The 18,277-nt window shown below is 54.6% G+C and overlaps 2 protein-coding genes across 5 annotated transcripts in view; one reads left to right on the forward strand and one right to left on the reverse strand.

Annotated features, from left to right (window-relative positions):
- The window catches only part of KCNH2 (potassium voltage-gated channel subfamily H member 2), a 49,556-nt gene extending 46,920 nt beyond the window's left edge, over positions 1 to 2,636 (reverse strand). Inside the window, exon 1 of the mRNA XM_053608365.1 lies at positions 2,619 to 2,636. The gene's annotated coding sequence lies outside the window, so the exon portion shown is untranslated. The remainder of the gene's footprint in view (positions 1 to 2,618) is intronic.
- On the forward strand, positions 92 to 17,794 carry NOS3 (nitric oxide synthase 3). Of its 4 annotated transcripts, none has more exons than XM_053608357.1 (26): positions 92 to 277; positions 1,562 to 1,664; positions 2,009 to 2,157; positions 2,331 to 2,493; positions 3,577 to 3,668; positions 3,742 to 3,883; positions 4,126 to 4,265; positions 4,392 to 4,566; positions 5,386 to 5,487; positions 6,888 to 7,082; positions 7,310 to 7,383; positions 7,562 to 7,706; positions 7,942 to 8,046; positions 10,489 to 10,556; positions 10,864 to 10,980; positions 11,090 to 11,264; positions 12,908 to 13,040; positions 13,168 to 13,246; positions 13,374 to 13,561; positions 14,056 to 14,228; positions 14,475 to 14,685; positions 14,775 to 14,862; positions 16,015 to 16,136; positions 16,864 to 17,012; positions 17,308 to 17,502; positions 17,633 to 17,794. In XM_053608357.1, the coding sequence occupies exons 1-26, from the start codon at positions 120 to 122 to the stop codon at positions 17,783 to 17,785; spliced, it is 3,594 nt and encodes a 1,197-aa protein (XP_053464332.1). In that variant the 5' UTR covers positions 92 to 119; the 3' UTR covers positions 17,786 to 17,794. The 4 variants fall into 4 exon arrangements, 3 of the variants coding, with proteins under 3 accessions (XP_053464332.1, XP_053464333.1, XP_053464334.1); XM_053608358.1 differs by having other exon boundaries at positions 17,308 to 17,484; XM_053608359.1 differs by lacking the exons at positions 14,775 to 14,862; positions 16,015 to 16,136; positions 16,864 to 17,012; positions 17,308 to 17,502; positions 17,633 to 17,794 and having other exon boundaries at positions 14,153 to 14,228; positions 14,475 to 14,609.
- Positions 17,795 to 18,277: the final 483 nt, after the last annotated feature.

The following is an 18,277-nucleotide window of genomic DNA, read 5'->3' on the forward strand; positions in this document are numbered from 1 at the left end:
GGGCGGGGCAAGGGCCAACACCAGAGAGCCCCCTCCCACTGCCCCCCACCCTCCCCCTGCTTCCTAAGGAAAAGGCCAGAGCTCTGCACTGGCAAGCAGCAGAGTTGACGCTCAGCGACATGGGCAACTTGAAGAGTGTGGCCCAGGAACCTGGGCCACCCTGTGGCCTGGGTCTGGGGCTAGGCCTCGGGCTGTGCGGCAAGCAGGGCCCAGCCACCCCAGCACCTGAGCCCAGCCAGGCCCCAGCGTCCCTACCCCCACCAGCATCAGAACACAGGTGAGGGCCCTGCACTAGGAGCAGGTGGGCAGGAGGGTGGCGTCAGACCTGTAGCCCAGCTGGGAAGGCAAGGTCAGCAACACTAATGGTCTCTTGGTGTACATAGAATAGGATAGTTGGTGGGGCGGGGGATCAGAAAAAGAGACCAGCATCAGGGCCAATGGGAAGCAGGTGAAGGTAGAAGTAAGGGTACCGGCTACAGAATCAGGGCAGGGCTTGCATGCTACTCTGCCACCAACAGCTGTTTGACTTTGAGCAAGTTACTTAACCTCTCTGAGCCTTTGATTCATATAAGACAGGACTATAGCAGTACTTGCCCCATGGGGCTGTTCACGTCTAGCTCATGGCAAGCCTTTAAAAAACACTGGTGATGGTTATTTAACCAGAGAAGTAAGCAACTGGGCGTGGTGGTTATGAGAGAGAGGAAGTGGGGCCTTGTGGAAGGGAGGAGGGTTGGGTCAGGAGACTCAGGCCCTTGGGGGTAGGTGGTAGAGAAGAGTTGCTAGGTCCTTGCCCCCCCACCCTTACCTCCACCCCACGGGATGTCAACCCCACTGGAACTTTCGACCTCAGTCCCCAAAAGAGTCTTCTCTGGGGCAGAGGGGCCAGGAGAGAGGAAGGACCCTGAGGCCCAGTCGGGTATCAGGCCAGGTGGCATGGCGCTAGGGCAACAGACGGCTCTGCGGTAAAGGGCTGGGGGAGGCTGAGTTCCTCCCTTCCTCCCACCGCTGGCGGCTCTGGGAGGAAATGATAAGGCCTCCAAGGCTTCCCTTCACATAGGGGCTGCTGTCAGGAGGGGCACATGGGGAGGAAAATCGGGATGAGGAATCCCTGCTGGGGCTCCACTCAGCTCTGGCACCAGGTCTGTCCCCCACAAGGTAGGTAGGCTTCATGACAACCTCAAGGGACCTGTACACCCCACCTCCAAAAGAGGTGAGGTGGGACTAGATGGGCTGTGGACCAGCCTCAGGACCCAAGAGCTGAGCACTGGGATAACCCAGCTGGGACCAGACTGAGCACTCAGGCATCAAACTGCAAGCTGTGCCTGTAACGTACACCCTCTGGCCTACTGCCTGGCTTTTCTGAGCCTTGGGTTCCTCCTCTGTAAAGGGGACATAGACATTTGCCTTCCTCCCAGGTTGCTGGGAGGGCTGACAGAGAAAAGCTCATAAAGCATGCATGCAGCAGGCGAACAACAAATCAGTGACATTATTGGTGCCGTAGGGGGGCCTCTGGCTCCATCTGTAAGGCCTCCCTCATGACCCCATCCCTGGCTCCCAACAGCCCCCCACTAACTCAGCCCCCAGAAGGACCCAAGTTCCCTCGAGTGAAGAACTGGGAGGTGGGGAGCATCGCCTACGACACCCTCAGCGTCCAGGCACAACAGGTGAGGCCAGACCCCACCAGGTCTCTACCACCTCTCCAGAGTTAGGGTACTGAGGAGGGACCTCAGATGAAATGGAGAGGGAAGTTCCACCCTGCTCTGAATTGGCCCCTTGTCTCCTAAAAGAGTTGAGGACTTCTCCAAAAAGAGAAGAACCAGAGGAGTTCAGGGACTTTGGTAACCCCCAATCCTGGTTCAAGTTCTGCCCTTCAAACCCCCCACTCCACCCCCGTTTCCAACCTCACCCTTGGCCCCACCCACACTTCTATGGCCCCTCCTTCCTGCTGCCCCCACTCCTGTCCCCTGCCCTGCTCCTGAAGTTTGAGTGCCCTGCTCTCCCAACCCAGGATGGGCCCTGCACCCCAAGACGCTGCCTGGGCTCCCTCGTATTTCCACGGAAGCTGCAGAGTGGGCCCTCTTCAGGTCCTGCAGCCCCTGAGCAGCTACTGAGTCAGGCCAGGGCCTTCATCAACCAGTACTTTGGCTCCATCAAGCGGTGAGACACTTGTAGCCCTCCTTGTCCCACTGAGGCTCTGGAAACCTCATAATCACCTTGGTCCAGTCCCTTCCTAAGGCCTGACACCATAACCGGCCCAAGCTCAGTGTCCCCAGCCCTCTGTGCCCTACACAGTTTCCTGCTCATCCTCTTCCCTCCCTTCTCCTTTCCAGGAGTGGCTCCCAGGCCCACCAGCAGCGGCTCCAAGAGGTGGAAGCTGAGGTGGCGGCCACAGGCACCTATCAGCTTCGGGAGAGTGAACTAGTGTTCGGGGCCAAGCAGGCATGGCGCAATGCCCCCCGCTGTGTGGGCCGGATCCAGTGGGGGAAGCTGCAGGTGTGGCCAGCTAGCAAAAGGGAAGGCGGGTGGGGCCATTCTTGAGGCTTCCCAAGGGTCCAGAGCAGTGAGGAAACCCCTGCCTGTTCCCTTAAAGACAAGAAAGGAAAGGAGACTGGTCCTACCTTCAGAACTCCCGGAGACTCAGCCTAGCAGCTGACACCTGGCCAGTAAGCCCTACAGCCATGCCTTGGCTGCAGTAGGAAAGAACAGCTGGCCCTCTGAGCCAGGCCCTCCTGGTGCCCTCCCTACAGCTCCCTCCCAGACCCTACCTCAGCCCCACACTCTTCCTCACACACTCAGGGTTGGCCCAGCTTGCTGGAATAGCTTGTGACTAGGAGAAACACAGTGCCCCACAGCTGAACTGGATCTGTGACCTTGGCCTCCTTAGCTGTAACTGGCCACCAAAGAATTTGGAATAAAGTCACATGCCCAGTAAATCCCAAAGGAGTCTCCAATGAAATCAGAATGATTCTGTCTGACACTTGCCTAACCCTTTAAGTTGCTCAAAGCTTCAACTTAGCTTTGAACCCATCTGCACTTCCATAAAGGACTCCACTCTCAGCTGTCCCTGCCTTGGTCCCAGGCCAGTCACAGCCACCCTTACCCATCACCAACAAAGTTTCTTCTTCCCCTAAGCAGGAATGGGACCTCCCAGACCCCTCTTGAGGCTTCCCCTCAGTCAGGCCAGGTGGCTCCTCCTAGCATCAGAATGTCAGGATTGGCAGGGTCATAGGGGGAGGCCACTAGTGCAGCCACCCCCTTCCTGTCATCATTGTGTTTAAGGATGGTCAGATGGCTGACAGGGTTATCTGCCTTCCCCAAGCATCAGTTTGGCAGTGACCCAGTCCCTCTGCTTGTGGTACAGAGTCAGCTCCTGTGGGAATGGAGGGGGCTGCTAGGCCTAGGAGGGAGATGAGGAGCCAGCATGGCAGGGCTGGGTGTGCAGGGTGCCCCCAGGAGAAAGAACCGGCCCACAGTCAGAAAGTGACTCCCCAGGCCCTTCCTCCTGTTGTAACCCCTGTGAGCTGGTCCTTGAGATCCATCTCTCCTCCTTCCTCCCCCCTGCCGTGGCTGGCATAGGTGTTCGATGCCCGAGATTGTAGGTCTGCCCAGGAAATGTTCACCTTCATCTGCAATCACATCAAGTATGCCACCAACCGGGGCAACCTTCGGTGAGTGTCCCCAACCTTCCCCGCTCCTGTAGCAGTGAAGGTGGGGCTCTGATCAGCTCTCTGCCCACACCAGCTCAGCCATCACAGTGTTCCCGCAGCGCTGCCCCGGCCGCCGGGACTTCCGGATCTGGAACAGCCAGCTGATTCGCTATGCAGGCTACAGGCAGCAGGATGGCTCTGTGCGGGGTGACCCAGCCAATGTGGAGATCACCGAGGTGGGCACCAAGAGCCACCCATAGGGTGGCCTTGGAGGCAGAGGAAGGGGAAGCCAGAGGGATGAGGCACAGGGATTCAGCCAAAGAGGACTTTGTGAGCAGGAAGAGGGGCTCCCTCATTGAGGTGAAGAATCCAGAAGGAAGGGTCCCCTCCATGAGTGATGGGAGGCAGCTGATGGAGGGAGTCACTGAGGAGGGCATAGGGTGGGGCCCTCAGACCCACCTTAGCCCGCTCCCCACAGCTCTGCATCCAGCACGGCTGGGCCCCAGGAAACGGCCGCTTCGACGTGCTGCCCCTGCTACTGCAGGCCCCAGATGAGCCCCCAGAACTCTTCACTCTGCCCCCCGATCTGGTCCTTGAGGTGCCCCTGGAGCACCCCACGTGAGTACAACAGGGGCTGACTGGATTGGGTGGAGAGGCATGTCCCAAGCACCCCAAGGAAGGGCTTCAGGAGTGGGTGCTGGTGAAGCCCCCCCCTTCACTGATCCAACACCCTGACACCCCCAGGCTGGAGTGGTTCTCGGCCCTGGACCTGCGCTGGTATGCTCTCCCGGCGGTGTCTAACATGCTGCTGGAAATTGGGGGCCTGGAGTTCCCTGCAGCCCCCTTCAGTGGCTGGTACATGAGCACTGAGATTGGCATGCGCAACCTGTGTGACCCTCACCGCTACAACATCCTAGAGGTGAGGGGCAGCAGGGGAGGGGCCCGTGGCTGCAGTGCCCAGGGCTGGAGTCCGACCCTCCCCCGGATCTGCAGAATGCCATCCATGGGGAGAGTCTGAGCATTGGCGGGGCCAGGACTGTCTCCTAACTGAAACTGAGATGAGGCTCTGGAACCACGAAGGTTGGGGCAAAAGGGTGTGCGTGTGTGAGAGAGAGAGACTTTGTGTGAATACAGAGTTATTTTTCCAGGTAGAGGATCCATAACTCTATAACTTTCAGTAGATTCTCAAAGGAGATCTTGACTCAATGTAAGGTTTTTATATTTTTTATTTTTTTGAGACAGAGTTCTACTCTGTCCCCCTGGCTGAAGTGCAGTGGCCTCAAACTCCTGGGCAAAAGTAATCTTCCTGGCTCACCCTCCCAAGTAGCTAGGACTGTAGATATGTACCACTATGCCCAGGTAATATTTGTTTTTTCATAGAGACAAGGTCTTGCTATTGCCCAGACTGGTCTCAATCTCTGAGGGCCCCAGCCCTGTGCCCCCCCACCTCAGCCTTGCAAAGTCCTGGGATTGCAGGCAGAAGTCATCATACCTGGCCAAAGCCCCATTTTAGACATGAGAAATTAAGGTGTAAGGCTGAGAAGTGACTGGCCCAAAGTGCCTCTCTGCTCTGAGGTGCCTTTGCAGGCAAAATCTCACCTAGCCCACTAGGCAGTCAGACCTCCCAGCCAAGCACCCACCTGACTCCTTCTACCCACAAGTTTGAGAAAGAGATTTTCTCCATCTGCTCCCAATCGTCTCTGTCCCTGCCAATGCCACACACACTTCTCTGTCCCAGGATGTGGCTGTCTGCATGGACCTGGATACCCGGACAACCTCATCCTTGTGGAAAGACAAGGCAGCGGTGGAAATTAACGTGGCTGTGCTGCACAGTTACCAGGTGAATAGGCCCAGACTGGCCAGGAGGGAAAGGGACTTGGAAGTGACGTGGGCATAGAAGAGAAGAAGGCACTTAGAACCCAGGCAGATGGGACAGCTGGGAGATGTTCCCCAGCCCAGGTACCATGGGGCACCCTAGGCCTGTAGTTCTGGGACACAGAACATGCTATTCCAGGTACATGCACTGGGAACTTCGGTGAATAGGGCATGCTCAGTAATTCTAATTCCTGGGTCATGTGGGTACTGTAGTTTGTGGGATCCACTGGATTCTGGAAATTCTAATACGAGGATCCAGGGTGTGCTACGTATGGGGGTACAAAGCATGCTGGGAGTTATAGTTTGTTATAGACTAGTTAGTACCTGCCTGCTGAGTGCTTCTTGAGGTCTCAAAAGTTTAGGATATTTAATGTTGTTTAAAAAAAATTCCAAGGGTGGGTGGCGCCTGTGGCTCATTCAGTAAGGCGCCGGCCCCATATACCGAGGGTGGCGGGTTCAAACCCAGCCCCCGGCCGAACTGCAACCAAAAAATAGCCGGGCGTTGTGGCGGGCGCCTGTAGTTCCAGCTACTCGGGAGGCTGAGGCAAGAGAATCGCTTAAGCCCAGGAGTTGGAGGTTGCTGTGAGCTGTGTGAGGCCACGGCACTCTATTGAGGGCCATAAAGTGAGACTCTGTCTCTACAAAAAAAAAAAAAAAAAATTCCAGGGGGGTGGGGAGGAAAAGCAGAGAGAGGGAAGGAGGGAGGAGGGCGGGGCCTTGGTGTGTGCCACACCTTCTGGGGGCAAGACATGATTGCAAGAGGGACTTTACCTAACAAATGCAATCAGTGTAACCTGGCTTATTGTACCCTCAATGAATCCCCAACAATAAAAAAAAAAAAAATTCCATGCGTTTTAAGGGCTTGTCTCATCATAGAGGCACATTGTGGCTGTATAGGTGAAACCAGAGGTTTTTTTCTTAATCTGTAAATAGATGTACTTTTTTCAATGCTCCTCCAAGTTACTTAATAGGATTTCTTTGTTTTACATTTTTTTCAAACAAAAATAGTGCATAAGACTATAAACATGCCATTCTCTTTCAGCCGTAATGTTCTTAAATTTATTCTTGAATGTGCTGGGATGTCAATAAAGCTCTTTAGTTCATTTTTTTAAAAAAGTTTAGGATATTTTGGTTTGGGGGCCAAGGCATACAGTTAATTAAAGCTGCTGTTGTGTATTGAGCTCGGAGCATGGCCATGTAGGCTGCAATTTGGGGTGATTGTGGTGTAAGGGGACATAGAATAAGTTAGATTGGGAGTGGCCCAGGGTACAGTGTGGTTTGGGGTGACAGAATTGGCAGCATAGAATGGCTGCCCTTTGTGGGCCTCATCTGAGCCCAGCTTCTTCCCTTCCCTTCCCACCCAAGCTAGCCAAAGTGACCATCGTGGACCACCATGCTGCCACAGCCTCCTTCATGAAGCACCTGGAAAATGAGCAGAAAGCCAGGGGGGGTTGCCCTGCTGACTGGGCCTGGATTGTGCCTCCCATCTCAGGCAGCCTCACTCCTGTCTTCCATCAGGAGATGGTCAACTACTTCCTGTCCCCTGCCTTCCGCTACCAGGTATGAGTGCCAACTGGCTCTTCCCCACCTGGGCCCAGCTCTAACTAAGCAGACCCTAGGGAGCTCTAATCTTTATATTCTTTTTTTTTTTTTCTTGCAGTTTTGGCCGGGGCCGGGTTTGAACCCGCCGCCCCCGGTATATGGGGCCAGCACCCTACTCCTTGAGTCACAGGTGCCACCCCTAATCTTTATATTCTCTATTCACCTCCCACACCCCTTCTTTGCAGCCAGACCCCTGGAAGGGGAGTGCAGCCAAGGGCACTGGCATCGCCAGGAAGAAGACCTTTAAGGAAGTGGCCAAGTGGGTACCCTTGGAGTCCTGCCCTCCCTCACCCATGCCCTGGGGACACCCAGCCCCATCAGTGGTCTGGGACCACCATTCAGTACCCCAAGACCTTGTTCCAATGGGGTTCAGACCCCTGCCTGGAAAGGCCCCACCTCCGCATCCCCGGGATACCCTCACCCGTCCCTCCCTGCAGCGCGGTGAAGATCTCTGCCTCACTCATGGGCACAGTGATGGCAAAGCGAGTGAAGGCCACAATCCTGTACGGCTCTGAGACTGGACGGGCCCAGAGCTTCGCGCAGCAGCTGGGGAGACTCTTCCGGAAGGCTTTCGACCCCCGGGTAGGGCTGAGCCCAGAAGGGCAGAGAGATGGAGAGAGGGGGCTCTGTCAGCATCTTCAGAGGTGTCCTGTTGAACAGGAGAGGGTCACAAGTCAGGGCTCATGAGGAACCCAGGACCACAGGGATTCAAGGATCAAGTTGGGCCTGAATATTGGTCTGCAGGGAGCCCCAGTGTGAGGACAGGGCTGCAGGGAGCCAAAAGTCCATGAGACATCTGTCTTCTCCCTGCTCACAGGTCCTGTGCATGGATGAGTATGATGTGGTGTCCCTGGAGCACGAGACACTGGTGTTGGTGGTGACCAGCACGTTTGGGAATGGGGATCCCCCAGAAAATGGAGAGGTGAGGCCTTCTAGGAGAGGGGGCCACTGGGAATGAGGAAAGATTCAGAGTGGAGTGACTGGGTAGAAGGCAGGACACACACACACACCCCAGGATGGAAAGTGGAGATGCCGAGAGAGCACCCAGAGTGGGAAGGTGGACATGGTACTGGGGACTGAGACCCTAAAGCCATTGGCCCACCCCTGTGGCCGTTCCCCGCAATACATACCTGCTTCACTGTGTCTCAAATGCACATCTTTATATGTGGAAGGCACCTTCTGGCTGGCCAAAGAGAGGTTAATGCTCTCAGGCAGGCATTGGTGAATGAGAAAACAGAGATACTTCACTCCACTGAATATGCTGTGCCAGCTTTTGCTTTTTTTTTTTTTTTTTTTTGAGACCCTCCCTAGTAGCTGGGAAGCTGGGACTACAGGTGCACCACCACCACCACCACACCATTTCTTCTCTTCTTAACAAAGAAAAAAGCACCGTTTAGATGCCAATGTAGATTGAACAACTTCACTTTCTCAACAAATTTTAAAAGAAACAAAACAATACAGCACCTCCATGAATGCCTGGTGTCTCTGGACTGCCCCAGGCTCGATTCATTTCGTTCCTTTTTATCTGCTCCAGTTTCTGGAGCTAACTGCCTTATTAGCACTAACACCCCCTTGTACCCTCAGGCAGGCTCCCTCTGTCCTGTCCCTCTCCCCACCCCCATTTCAACCCTCATTCTGATCTACCTTTGGAACAAAACTAGCAGTAGTAATTAAAGCCTATATGTAGCATATATACCCAGATGACTTACAACCTAACAAGCAATGAACATTCCTATCTCTCTAGAATGTTGTTTCATCAATTCCTCCAAGTGAATCCCCTTCCCACTGGGTCTGTCTCCCAGCATGGCCTCTGATACCACAGATGAGTGGCACCTGCTGTAGAAAGTAATCTAAATGCGGGCGGTGCCTGTGGCTCAAAGGGGTAGAGCACCGGTCCCATATGCCAAAGGTGGCGGGTTCAAACCTAGCCCCGGCCAAAAAAAAAAAAAAGAAAAAGAAAGTAATCTAAATGGAACCACGCAGTGTCATGGAGTCTTTCCCATAGTCTGTTTGAGACACATCCACCTTGCTGCATTATTTCACTCCTTTCTACTGCTGAGTAGTGTTCACAGTATGAATGTCCCCAGCTTGTTTGTCCATTCAGTTGATGGACACTTGGGCTGTTTCCAGTTTGAGGCCATTATGAATACAGCTATTATGAACATTCTTGTACCAGGCTTTTATGAGCTTATGTTTTTTTTTTTTTGTAGAGACAGAGTCTCACTTTATGGCCCTCAGTAGAGTGCTGTGGCATCACACAGCTCACAGGAACCTCCAACTCCTGGGCTTAGGCGATTCTCTTGCCTCAGCCTCCCGAGTAGCTGGGACTACAGGCGCCCGCCACAACGCCCAGCTATTTTTTGGTTGCAGTTTGGCCGGGGCCGGGTTTGAACCCGCCACCCTCGGTATATGGGGCCGGCGCCCTACCGACTGAGCCACAGGTGCCGCCCTGAGCTTATGTTTTTATTTCTCTTAGATAAATACCTAGGAATGGAATTATTAGGTCATGGAGTACATATATAACTTTCTTTTTTCATAAAATTGACAAACAGCCAAATGGATTGAACTGCACCCTTAAGATCTGTGCATTTCCATGTATGTTGTTTTTACTCCAGATTTTTTTTTAATGGAACAATTCTAGGAATACACCTTACAGAAAATGGGAGCATACTCACTAAAGATGTGAACAAAAATATCTATAGCAGATTTGTTCATAATACCCCATGCTGGAAACAGTTCAAATGACTGTCAATGATAAATGGGATAAATAAAGTGTGGTATATTCAAATTCAATATAGCAATAAGTATGAACAAATTATAACCACACACAATACAGAAGAACCTCAAAAAATATGAAGAATGAAAAAAGCCAGACACAAACGAATGCATTCTGTACCGCAGGATTCACTTTGGTTTTTGTTTGTTTGCTTGTTTGTTTGTGATTTTTAAATTTTTTTTATTTTTTATTTTTGTTTCCTTGTTATTTTTTTCTTTTTATTTCCTGGGGGTGTTGTGTTGTTGTTGTTGTTGAGACAGAGTCCCACCCTATGCCCTGGGCAGAGTGCAATGGCGTCATAGCTCACTACGTACTCAGACTCCAGCCTCCCGTTGGGATTATAGATGCTCTCCGGGGTGCCCAACTGGGTTTTTCTTTCTTTTTTTTTTTTAATGAACTGGGGTCTCACTCTTGCTCAGACAAGTCTGGAACTCCTGAGCTCAAGCAATTCTCCTGCCTCAGCCTCCCACTGTGCTGGGATTACAGGCGTGAGCCACCGTGCCCAGCAAGGTTCACTTTGTATAAAGTTCAGAAACAGGCTTTGAAATCAAACAAAAATAACCCTGATGCAAACTCTTCTCCTGCCAGAGCTTTGCCGCGGCCCTGATGGAGATGTCGGGCCCCTACAACAGCTCCCCGAGGCCGGAACAGCACAAGTGAGTGGGAGGAGGACACACAAGGAAGGTTCCCCTGTAATGCAAGTCATTTTCCCAACAGAAGATACCATGTAGCCCAAGGATGCCCTCCCTCGCTCCCTCAGCACTTGCCCATTCCCAGGGTCAAGGACTCTGAGATAGAGATAGTCCTGAGGTCTCCTTCAGAGAGGGAGGGAAGGCAGCTCTCCAGAGGCCAGGGCCTTTCCCACCCCAGAGGTCAAGGCCCTAAAGCTGTTCCGGGGTGGGCAGACCCTGGATTGTGTCTTCAGTTCCCTTTGACACACTTGTCTTTGTCCTTTCTTGCCAGGAGTTACAAAATCCGCTTCAACAGTGTCTCCTGCTCAGACCCACTGGTGTCCTCTTGGCGGCGGAGGAGGAAGGAGTCCAGTAACACAGACAGTGCAGGGGCCCTGGGCACCCTCAGGTCTGGACACCCTCAGGTCGGGGCATCACAGAAGAGGTCACAGGGTGGGCAAGCTGCCAGGCAAATAGCACCAGGATGGGGTCTGTGGTGACAGGCCCCTGCACCCCAGGTTCTGTGTGTTCGGGCTGGGTTCCCGAGCATACCCCCACTTCTGTGCCTTTGCTCGTGCGGTGGACACACGACTGGAGGAGCTGGGCGGGGAACGCCTGCTGCCGCTGGGCCAGGGTGATGAGCTGTGTGGCCAGGAAGAGGCCTTCCGTGGCTGGGCCCAGGCAGCCTTCCAGGTGAGGCTGCCCCCAGCCCCCATTCTGCCTCGCTCCAACCTGAGACTATTCCAGAGCCTTTCCTTCTGAGGCCTGCAATGTCAAGGCTAGAAGCCTCCCTGCTGCCCTGATCCTGTTTGGTTCTTTGGTCCCTTCCTGTTCTTTCCAAAATCCATCCTCACTTCACCACTGCACAGCCGGCACTTTGGGTCAGTCCCAAGTAGCAGGTGACATGAGCCCACTGACAATGGGAAATGCCTCACCAAGCAGAAGAGAAGCCAAGCAGAAGAGATGCCTGGTGCGTTCGGGTGGGGCCCCGGGAGCAGGTGCACTGAGGGAGGGGGTACAGGACAGGGCCCCCGACCCCAGATGGGCGGGTGGAGAGAGGTTCCAGATGGACACTCGGACTGAAGGCCTTCTGAGGCCAACACAGAAGTACAGGAAGTCAGAGGCCAGGGTGTACTGGGGCAGGGAAACACAGGGAGGTGATTCCCAGGGCCTGTGACTTTTCAAGTCTGGGCTTCCAGAGGGGTGGCGGTCAACACTGCCCATCTAGGGATCGGATCATGGCTGGAGCTGACAGGGGCATATTCTCCCCAGTGCTGCTCCCAGCTCCAGTCCAGAGCTCAGGAGTTTGGCCTGACTTGGAGGAAGAGGGTGTCCTAAGAGGTGGGGCACAGGGAGGGCCATGTGGCAGAGGTTTGCTGCAGAGGTCAAGATGAAAAAACTTATAGGCCCTGGCTAGGAAGAAGGGAACAGAAAATAAGGCAAAGAATTTATACAAAAGGAACCACTGCAAGTTTTGGAGTGGGATGAGGCTGCAACATAGAGTTTCAGGAATACTACCATAGGGGTGTGGGATCAATAAGAGCATCTCAAGACTCGAGGCAGGAAGACTGTGATTTAACCAGGGTGGTAGCAGCTGGGATAGGAAGGAAGGGAGGGGGCCGAGGAAGGAAGGAAGAGATACAAGACTTTGCACACACCACAGGAGAAAGATTACCAGGACCTGGCGATATGGGGCTCAACCAATCACAGGGGAGCCCTCAATTCCAAGCTTGGGACTGTCCAAGCAATTTGCTGGATGAGTGTCTGACCAGAACCAGATAGGACATGCGTCCTCCCAAAGGTCCTGCCCTGTACGCCCCCCTCTGCCACCCGAAATCTGTGTCCCTCTCCAGGAGCACATACTATCTACATCCACTACAATGAGGGCTTTGGATAGCTCATTTAGTAGCTCATTTAGTCTTCACCATAATCCAATGAGGTGTAAAGATGGGGAAACTGAGACATGTAAAATCTAAGTACAGGAGTCAGAATGCAGGTCTAGTCATACAGACACCTTCACTGAGCTCCACGTGGCAAGCACTGTGCTCCTGGGACACAGGATTAACACCAGATAAGTGCTGCAGATCAGCCAGTATGTGCAGAGGAGCACAAGCAGGGTCCCTGGGCCCAGCGCCACACCATGAAATGGGCTAGAAGAAATGGTGCTGTCACCTCTCTCCACTGGAGCTGCTGGCCACCCAGAAATAAGAGGGATCCAGAAGGCCCAGCTCCACTGCCCATGCCATACCCACTCCTCTGGGCGGGGAAGCAGGCCCTTCACTAGGGCCATTCTTAGGTGGCAGAGTTCCTCAGTCCTCACTACCCCTATCCCTCAGGCCTCCTGTGAGACTTTCTGTGTTGGAGAGGATGCCAAGGCTGCCGCACGAGACATATTCAGCCCCAAACGGAGCTGGAAGCGCCAGAGGTACCGGCTGAGTGCCCAGGCCGAGGGCCTGCAGTTACTGCCAGGTGCGAACCTGACCTAACCCCGGCCCCACTGGCTCTCTAGGGACTTCAGGGCCCCATGACTAACTCACTCAGAGGCCAGGCCCTGCTCCCTGGCTCAGGCTCAGGCTCTCTGCCCTCCTCACTCCAGGTCTGACCCACGTGCACAGGCGCAAGATGTCCCAGGCTTCAGTCCTCTCGGTGGAAAACCTGCAAAGCAGCAAGTCCACGTGAGGAAGATGGCATACCCCACCCACCCTGCCCCCTGTCCCAGACCCTGTGTCCTCCTCCACCCATGTTCTCCCTGCCCCCACCCCTCTCTGACCTCATGTAACTGCCCCCTCTCCCCACCCCCAGCCGAGCCACAATCCTGGTGCGCCTGGACACCAGTGGCCAGGAGGGGCTGCAGTACCAGCCAGGGGACCACATAGGCATCTGTCCACCCAACCGGCCTGGCCTCGTGGAGGCGCTACTGAGCCGTGTGGAGGACCCGCCAGCACCTACTGAACCAGTGGCAGTGGAACAGCTGGAGAAGGGCAGCCCTGGTGAGGGGCACAGTCTAGGGCACCACAATAAGAGGGCCCCACCCCTTGGCCCCAGGCTCTTCTGGCTCAGGACTGGTAGGGCTGCCACCTCCCTCACAGTCAGCACACCAGGCTGGCCTTATTGCTGGACCATCCTCAGGACAGAGGTCTTTTCTGAGAAGCTGCCCCCTGCACACCCTCCAAAGGCCACCCCTCCTCCCCCAGACTCCTCCCAACAGCTCCCCACACCCTGCAGTACAGCCTGCTCTGCAACAGACTTTGGGTCTGTCTCCTGCCACATCAGTACCTGGGGTTTAAATAAGCAGGGTGGTTAGGGACACAGGAGCCTAGACAAACACACTGAGACTGCCTAGACAGACCCACACTACCATCAAGGACAGGTTCTCTAACAAAACATCACGGGGCATAGTCAGAACCCCAAAAGCAAACATCAGCCCAGACAGTACAGTTCCCACCAGGCCCTTTGCTGAGAGCTCCCTATGCACCACCCGCAGGTGGCCCTCCCCCCGGCTGGGTGCGGGACCCCCGGCTGCCCCCGTGCACGCTGCGCCAGGCTCTCACCTTCTTCCTGGACATCACCTCCCCACCCAGCTCTCAACTCCTTCGCCTGCTCAGCACCCTGGCTGAAGAGCCCAGTGAACAGCAGGAGCTGGAGGCCCTGAGCCAGGTTGGGGCCACCCCAGTGGGCAGCAAGGGCTGGAGAGGCAGGTTGAGCAGAGGGGATCCCCATGGTAGGAAGCCTCCATGCAAGGGGCTCCCTAGGCTTTCTCCTGGCTGACACACAATGAAACCTTTGTTGGCCTTAACTGAGGAGGGAGAAACCCTAAAGAAAGCTCAGCTAGTGAGGGGTCAAGAAGGGAAGTTGCCAGGAAGGGCTAGGGGTCTCCAAGCCCACTATATCATGCTCTGCCAGGACCCCCGACGCTACGAGGAGTGGAAGTGGTTCCGCTGTCCCACACTGCTAGAGGTGCTGGAACAGTTCCCATCGGTGGCCCTGCCTGCGCCCCTGCTCCTCACTCAGCTGCCTCTGCTCCAGCCCCGGTACTACTCCGTCAGCTCAGCACCCAGCATCTACCCAGGAGAGATCCACCTCACTGTAGCTGTGCTGGCCTACAGGACCCAGGGTGAGGCTGGGAATGGGGGCAGGCTGGCCACAGCAGAGCCAGGCCAGCCCCTCACAGGCCCCTCACCAGCCTCTCCTCCCATCCCCTAGATGGGCTGGGCCCCCTGCACTATGGCGTCTGCTCCACTTGGCTGAGCCAGCTCAAGGCTGGAGACCCTGTGCCCTGCTTCATTAGGGGGTGAGTGAACATAGTGGGTAGGGTCTGTTCAAGTAGGGGTGGGGAAAGTGCCACATGGATGGCTGGCACCAGATGGGGACACAGTGGAGGGTAGCACAGGGGCAGGGTGGTTGCTTTGGTAAATAGTGTTACTGAAAACAGAAAGGACCACACCAAGTGTGGGGTGTCATTAAGTTAGGTCACTTCAGAACTTTGACTAAGCTCTGGACCTCTTGCTAATTTGGACTCCAGGTCCTTTCCTGAAACCACAGCTCCCAGAGACAGAAATGGGATTAGATCTGCTGGCCCTGTTGCTTTTTGAAAGTATAGCTTCTGTACTTCTGTGTCCATGGCCTCAGTGTAATATTGGAAGGCATGGCATCTAGTCCTCACCCAATCCAGTGAGGACTGGTTAGGACAAAGACCACCTTTGGCCACAGTGTCTATAAGGACTCAAAGAAGGTGAGGGAGCTCAAGATCCCCTTCCCTTGTGCTGTGTTCAGAAGTCATGCCCTCTTCAACAGTCAGGAGCCAAAAGTTTCAGTAGGACTGAGAAGAGTTCCCAGGATGCCATGAGCTAGGCTCAGGGACCCAAACGCACCCAGGAAGCTAATTTATAAATAAGCTATTCCAATCTACTGAATACAAACCAAATACTGGGTTAAGGCATTTATTTATTTATTTATTTTTGAGACAGGGTTTGACTCTGTTGCTCTAGGTAGAATGTCATGGGCCTCATAGGTCACAGCAACCTCAAACTTGGGCTCAAGCAATCCTCTTGTCTCAGCCTCCCAAGTAGCTGGGACTACAGGTGCCCACCACATTGCCCAGCCAGCTATTTTTAGTAGAGACAGGGTCTCCTTCTTTCTCAGTCTGGTCTCCAATTCCTGAGCTCCAGCAAATGAGACACTGTACCACATAAAGCTATTTATTTAAAATAAACACTATCTGTTAGGAACCAAAATCTGTCCTTCTCTTCCCCATATTTTCTAAATCCCTAAGTATTCTTCAATCCAAATTGAACTATATAAGTTTCTACCTGCAAGCAGAGTTCCTTTAATCAACACATCTAGGGACTTTACAAGCAACAACTAATTTGTCAGTGGAACTTGGGCTATTAGGAACAGGACAGCAGGGAAGGGAAAGGACCTGACCAAGGGTCTCTCTGCTTAGGGCTCCGTCCTTCCACCTGCCACCTGATCCCAGCTTACCCTGCATCCTGGTGGGCCCAGGCACTGGAATCGCCCCCTTCCGGGGATTCTGGCAGGAGCGGCTACATGACATTGAGAGCAAAGGTGAGGCTGGGGTCTAAGGGTATGAGGGAGCCTGGGGAGGGTAGGAAGGAGTCACACAATCTAGGGACAAAAGGGTGGGCTGGAAGGCATGAAGCGGGTAGGAAAGAGAAGGTAAGAGGCTGGAAGTGGGGGATTATAATTAGACGGAGGGGAGAGACCAGAAGCAAGGGCTGGCTGGGCCCTGTTTGGCTTCCTTGGGCTGACACATAGTAGGTGTCTAGTGGATTAAAAACAGAAGAAATGGAACTTTGGAAGGGATGGGGCTGAGACTCAAAAGACAAAGAAATGCCCCTGGTGTATTCAGCATAGCGCCAGACTTCACCTAGGTGTGTCTAAGACCTAAGTAAGATACTAAGTTTTCAGGTTGGGAGTGGGGTGCCAAAAAGTTGAAAGTGTGGAAGAACATGATGATGAAACAGGGAAGGGGGCTGAAGTGTCACACAATGCAAACAGCACAGATTCTGAGCCAGAAGTCCTGCGTTATGGGCAGCCCCGCCAAGGGCCATGCGGCCCAGGATAGTCACCACTCTCTATGAGCTGTTTCCTTCTCCGTAAATCAGGGATGTGGCAGGATCTCTGTGAAAGCACCCTGCACTCTCCTAGAGCCCAAACAGCCAAAATAGTGGTTGCTTCAACCCAACATGTCAGCCTGGGTTAGGGTGGCCTTCCCGCTTGCGCTCCGCCCCAGGGGAGGGGCCTTCCCAAGCCACAGCGTTGTTGCCCGCAGGGCTGCAGCCCGCCCCCATGACCTTGGTGTTCGGCTGCCGATGTTCCCAACTCGACCATCTCTACCACGATGAGGTGCAGGACGCCCAGCAGCATGGGGTGTTTGGCTGCGTACTCACTGCCTTCTCCCGGGAACCCGATAGCCCCAAGGTGCGGGACTCTGAGGGCGCGGGGGTAATGTGAAGACAGGAAGAAAGGGAAGGACGTTTGCGCTTTCCAGAGGGACGCCCTGCCACAGCCCCAGCTCACATCCCCTGCCTTCACACACTAGCACTCGGCCACCCGCCCAACTCGGCCCGAGCTCCTGCTCGCAGTCCCTTCTGGGCCGGTCCACCTCCGCCCCAAAGGCTCGCCCCCGGCTTGGCTCCACCCCTCCAGGCCTTTCCACACCCAGCCCCAGAGCACCTAGGCCAACCTGGCCCGCCCCAACCCCGCCTGCCCGCAGACATATGTGCAGGACCTCCTGAGGACCGAGCTGGCAGCGGAGGTGTACCGCGTGCTGTGCCTGGAGCGGGGCCACATGTTCGTCTGCGGCGACGTCACCATGGCAACCAGCGTCCTGCAGACAGTGCAGAGAATCCTGGCGACCGAGGGTGACATGGAGCTGGAAGAGGCCGGCGACGTAATCGGCGTGCTGCGGGTGTGGAGGGGCGAGGCCAGGGCCAAGCTAGGACCGGGTGGGGACAGATGTGGGGCTCAGGCGCGACGCGCGTCAGGTTCCCGCTGGGGTCTCACACTTGGTTCTGATCCGGTGAACTCTTTCCTGGCAGGACCAGCAACGCTACCACGAGGACATTTTCGGGCTCACGCTGCGCACCCAGGAAGTGACCAGCCGCATACGAACCCAGAGCTTTTCCTTGCAGGAGCGGCAGCTTCGGGGCGCAGTGCCCTGGGCGTTCGACCCTCCTGTCCCAGACACCTAGACGGGCTGCTGTGCTCGGTTCGACCTGACCGGGACCAGCCACCTCTCCCTCCCCTCACAAGGTGCCTTCCCGCATCTGTCCAGAGGTTGCAAAGATTCACCTTATTCCATCAGCAATGAGTGCAGTGTCTCGCTCTAGGCCTGCTTCCCCCTGGCCTGGGTCTGTCTATATCGGGAAGGCCCCTCCCAGCACTGGCGTTCCAGGGCCTACTGCTACCCACTTTGTGTTCTTTAGGCGAATTCTAGATTCCCCTTCCCTCTCTCAGGAGTATCTGAAAGCTTAATCATTCAAATATTTATTATTAAAGATTAACCACAAGAGACTGTGCCAAATATTATGAGAGATACCAAGATGCCTAACCCAGCTCATGCCAATTACGCTTATGAAATGACAAGTTTGTGTTTTAACCTGTGCAAATGTGTAGGGGGCTGTTATTCTTTGCAAGGAGTCTTACACAGTCCACTTGACTAAAAACATGGTTCCAGCCAGACC

This window comes from Nycticebus coucang, chromosome 11 (assembly GCF_027406575.1).
Source record: "Nycticebus coucang isolate mNycCou1 chromosome 11, mNycCou1.pri, whole genome shotgun sequence".
Classification (NCBI taxonomy): Eukaryota; Metazoa; Chordata; class Mammalia; order Primates; family Lorisidae; genus Nycticebus; species Nycticebus coucang.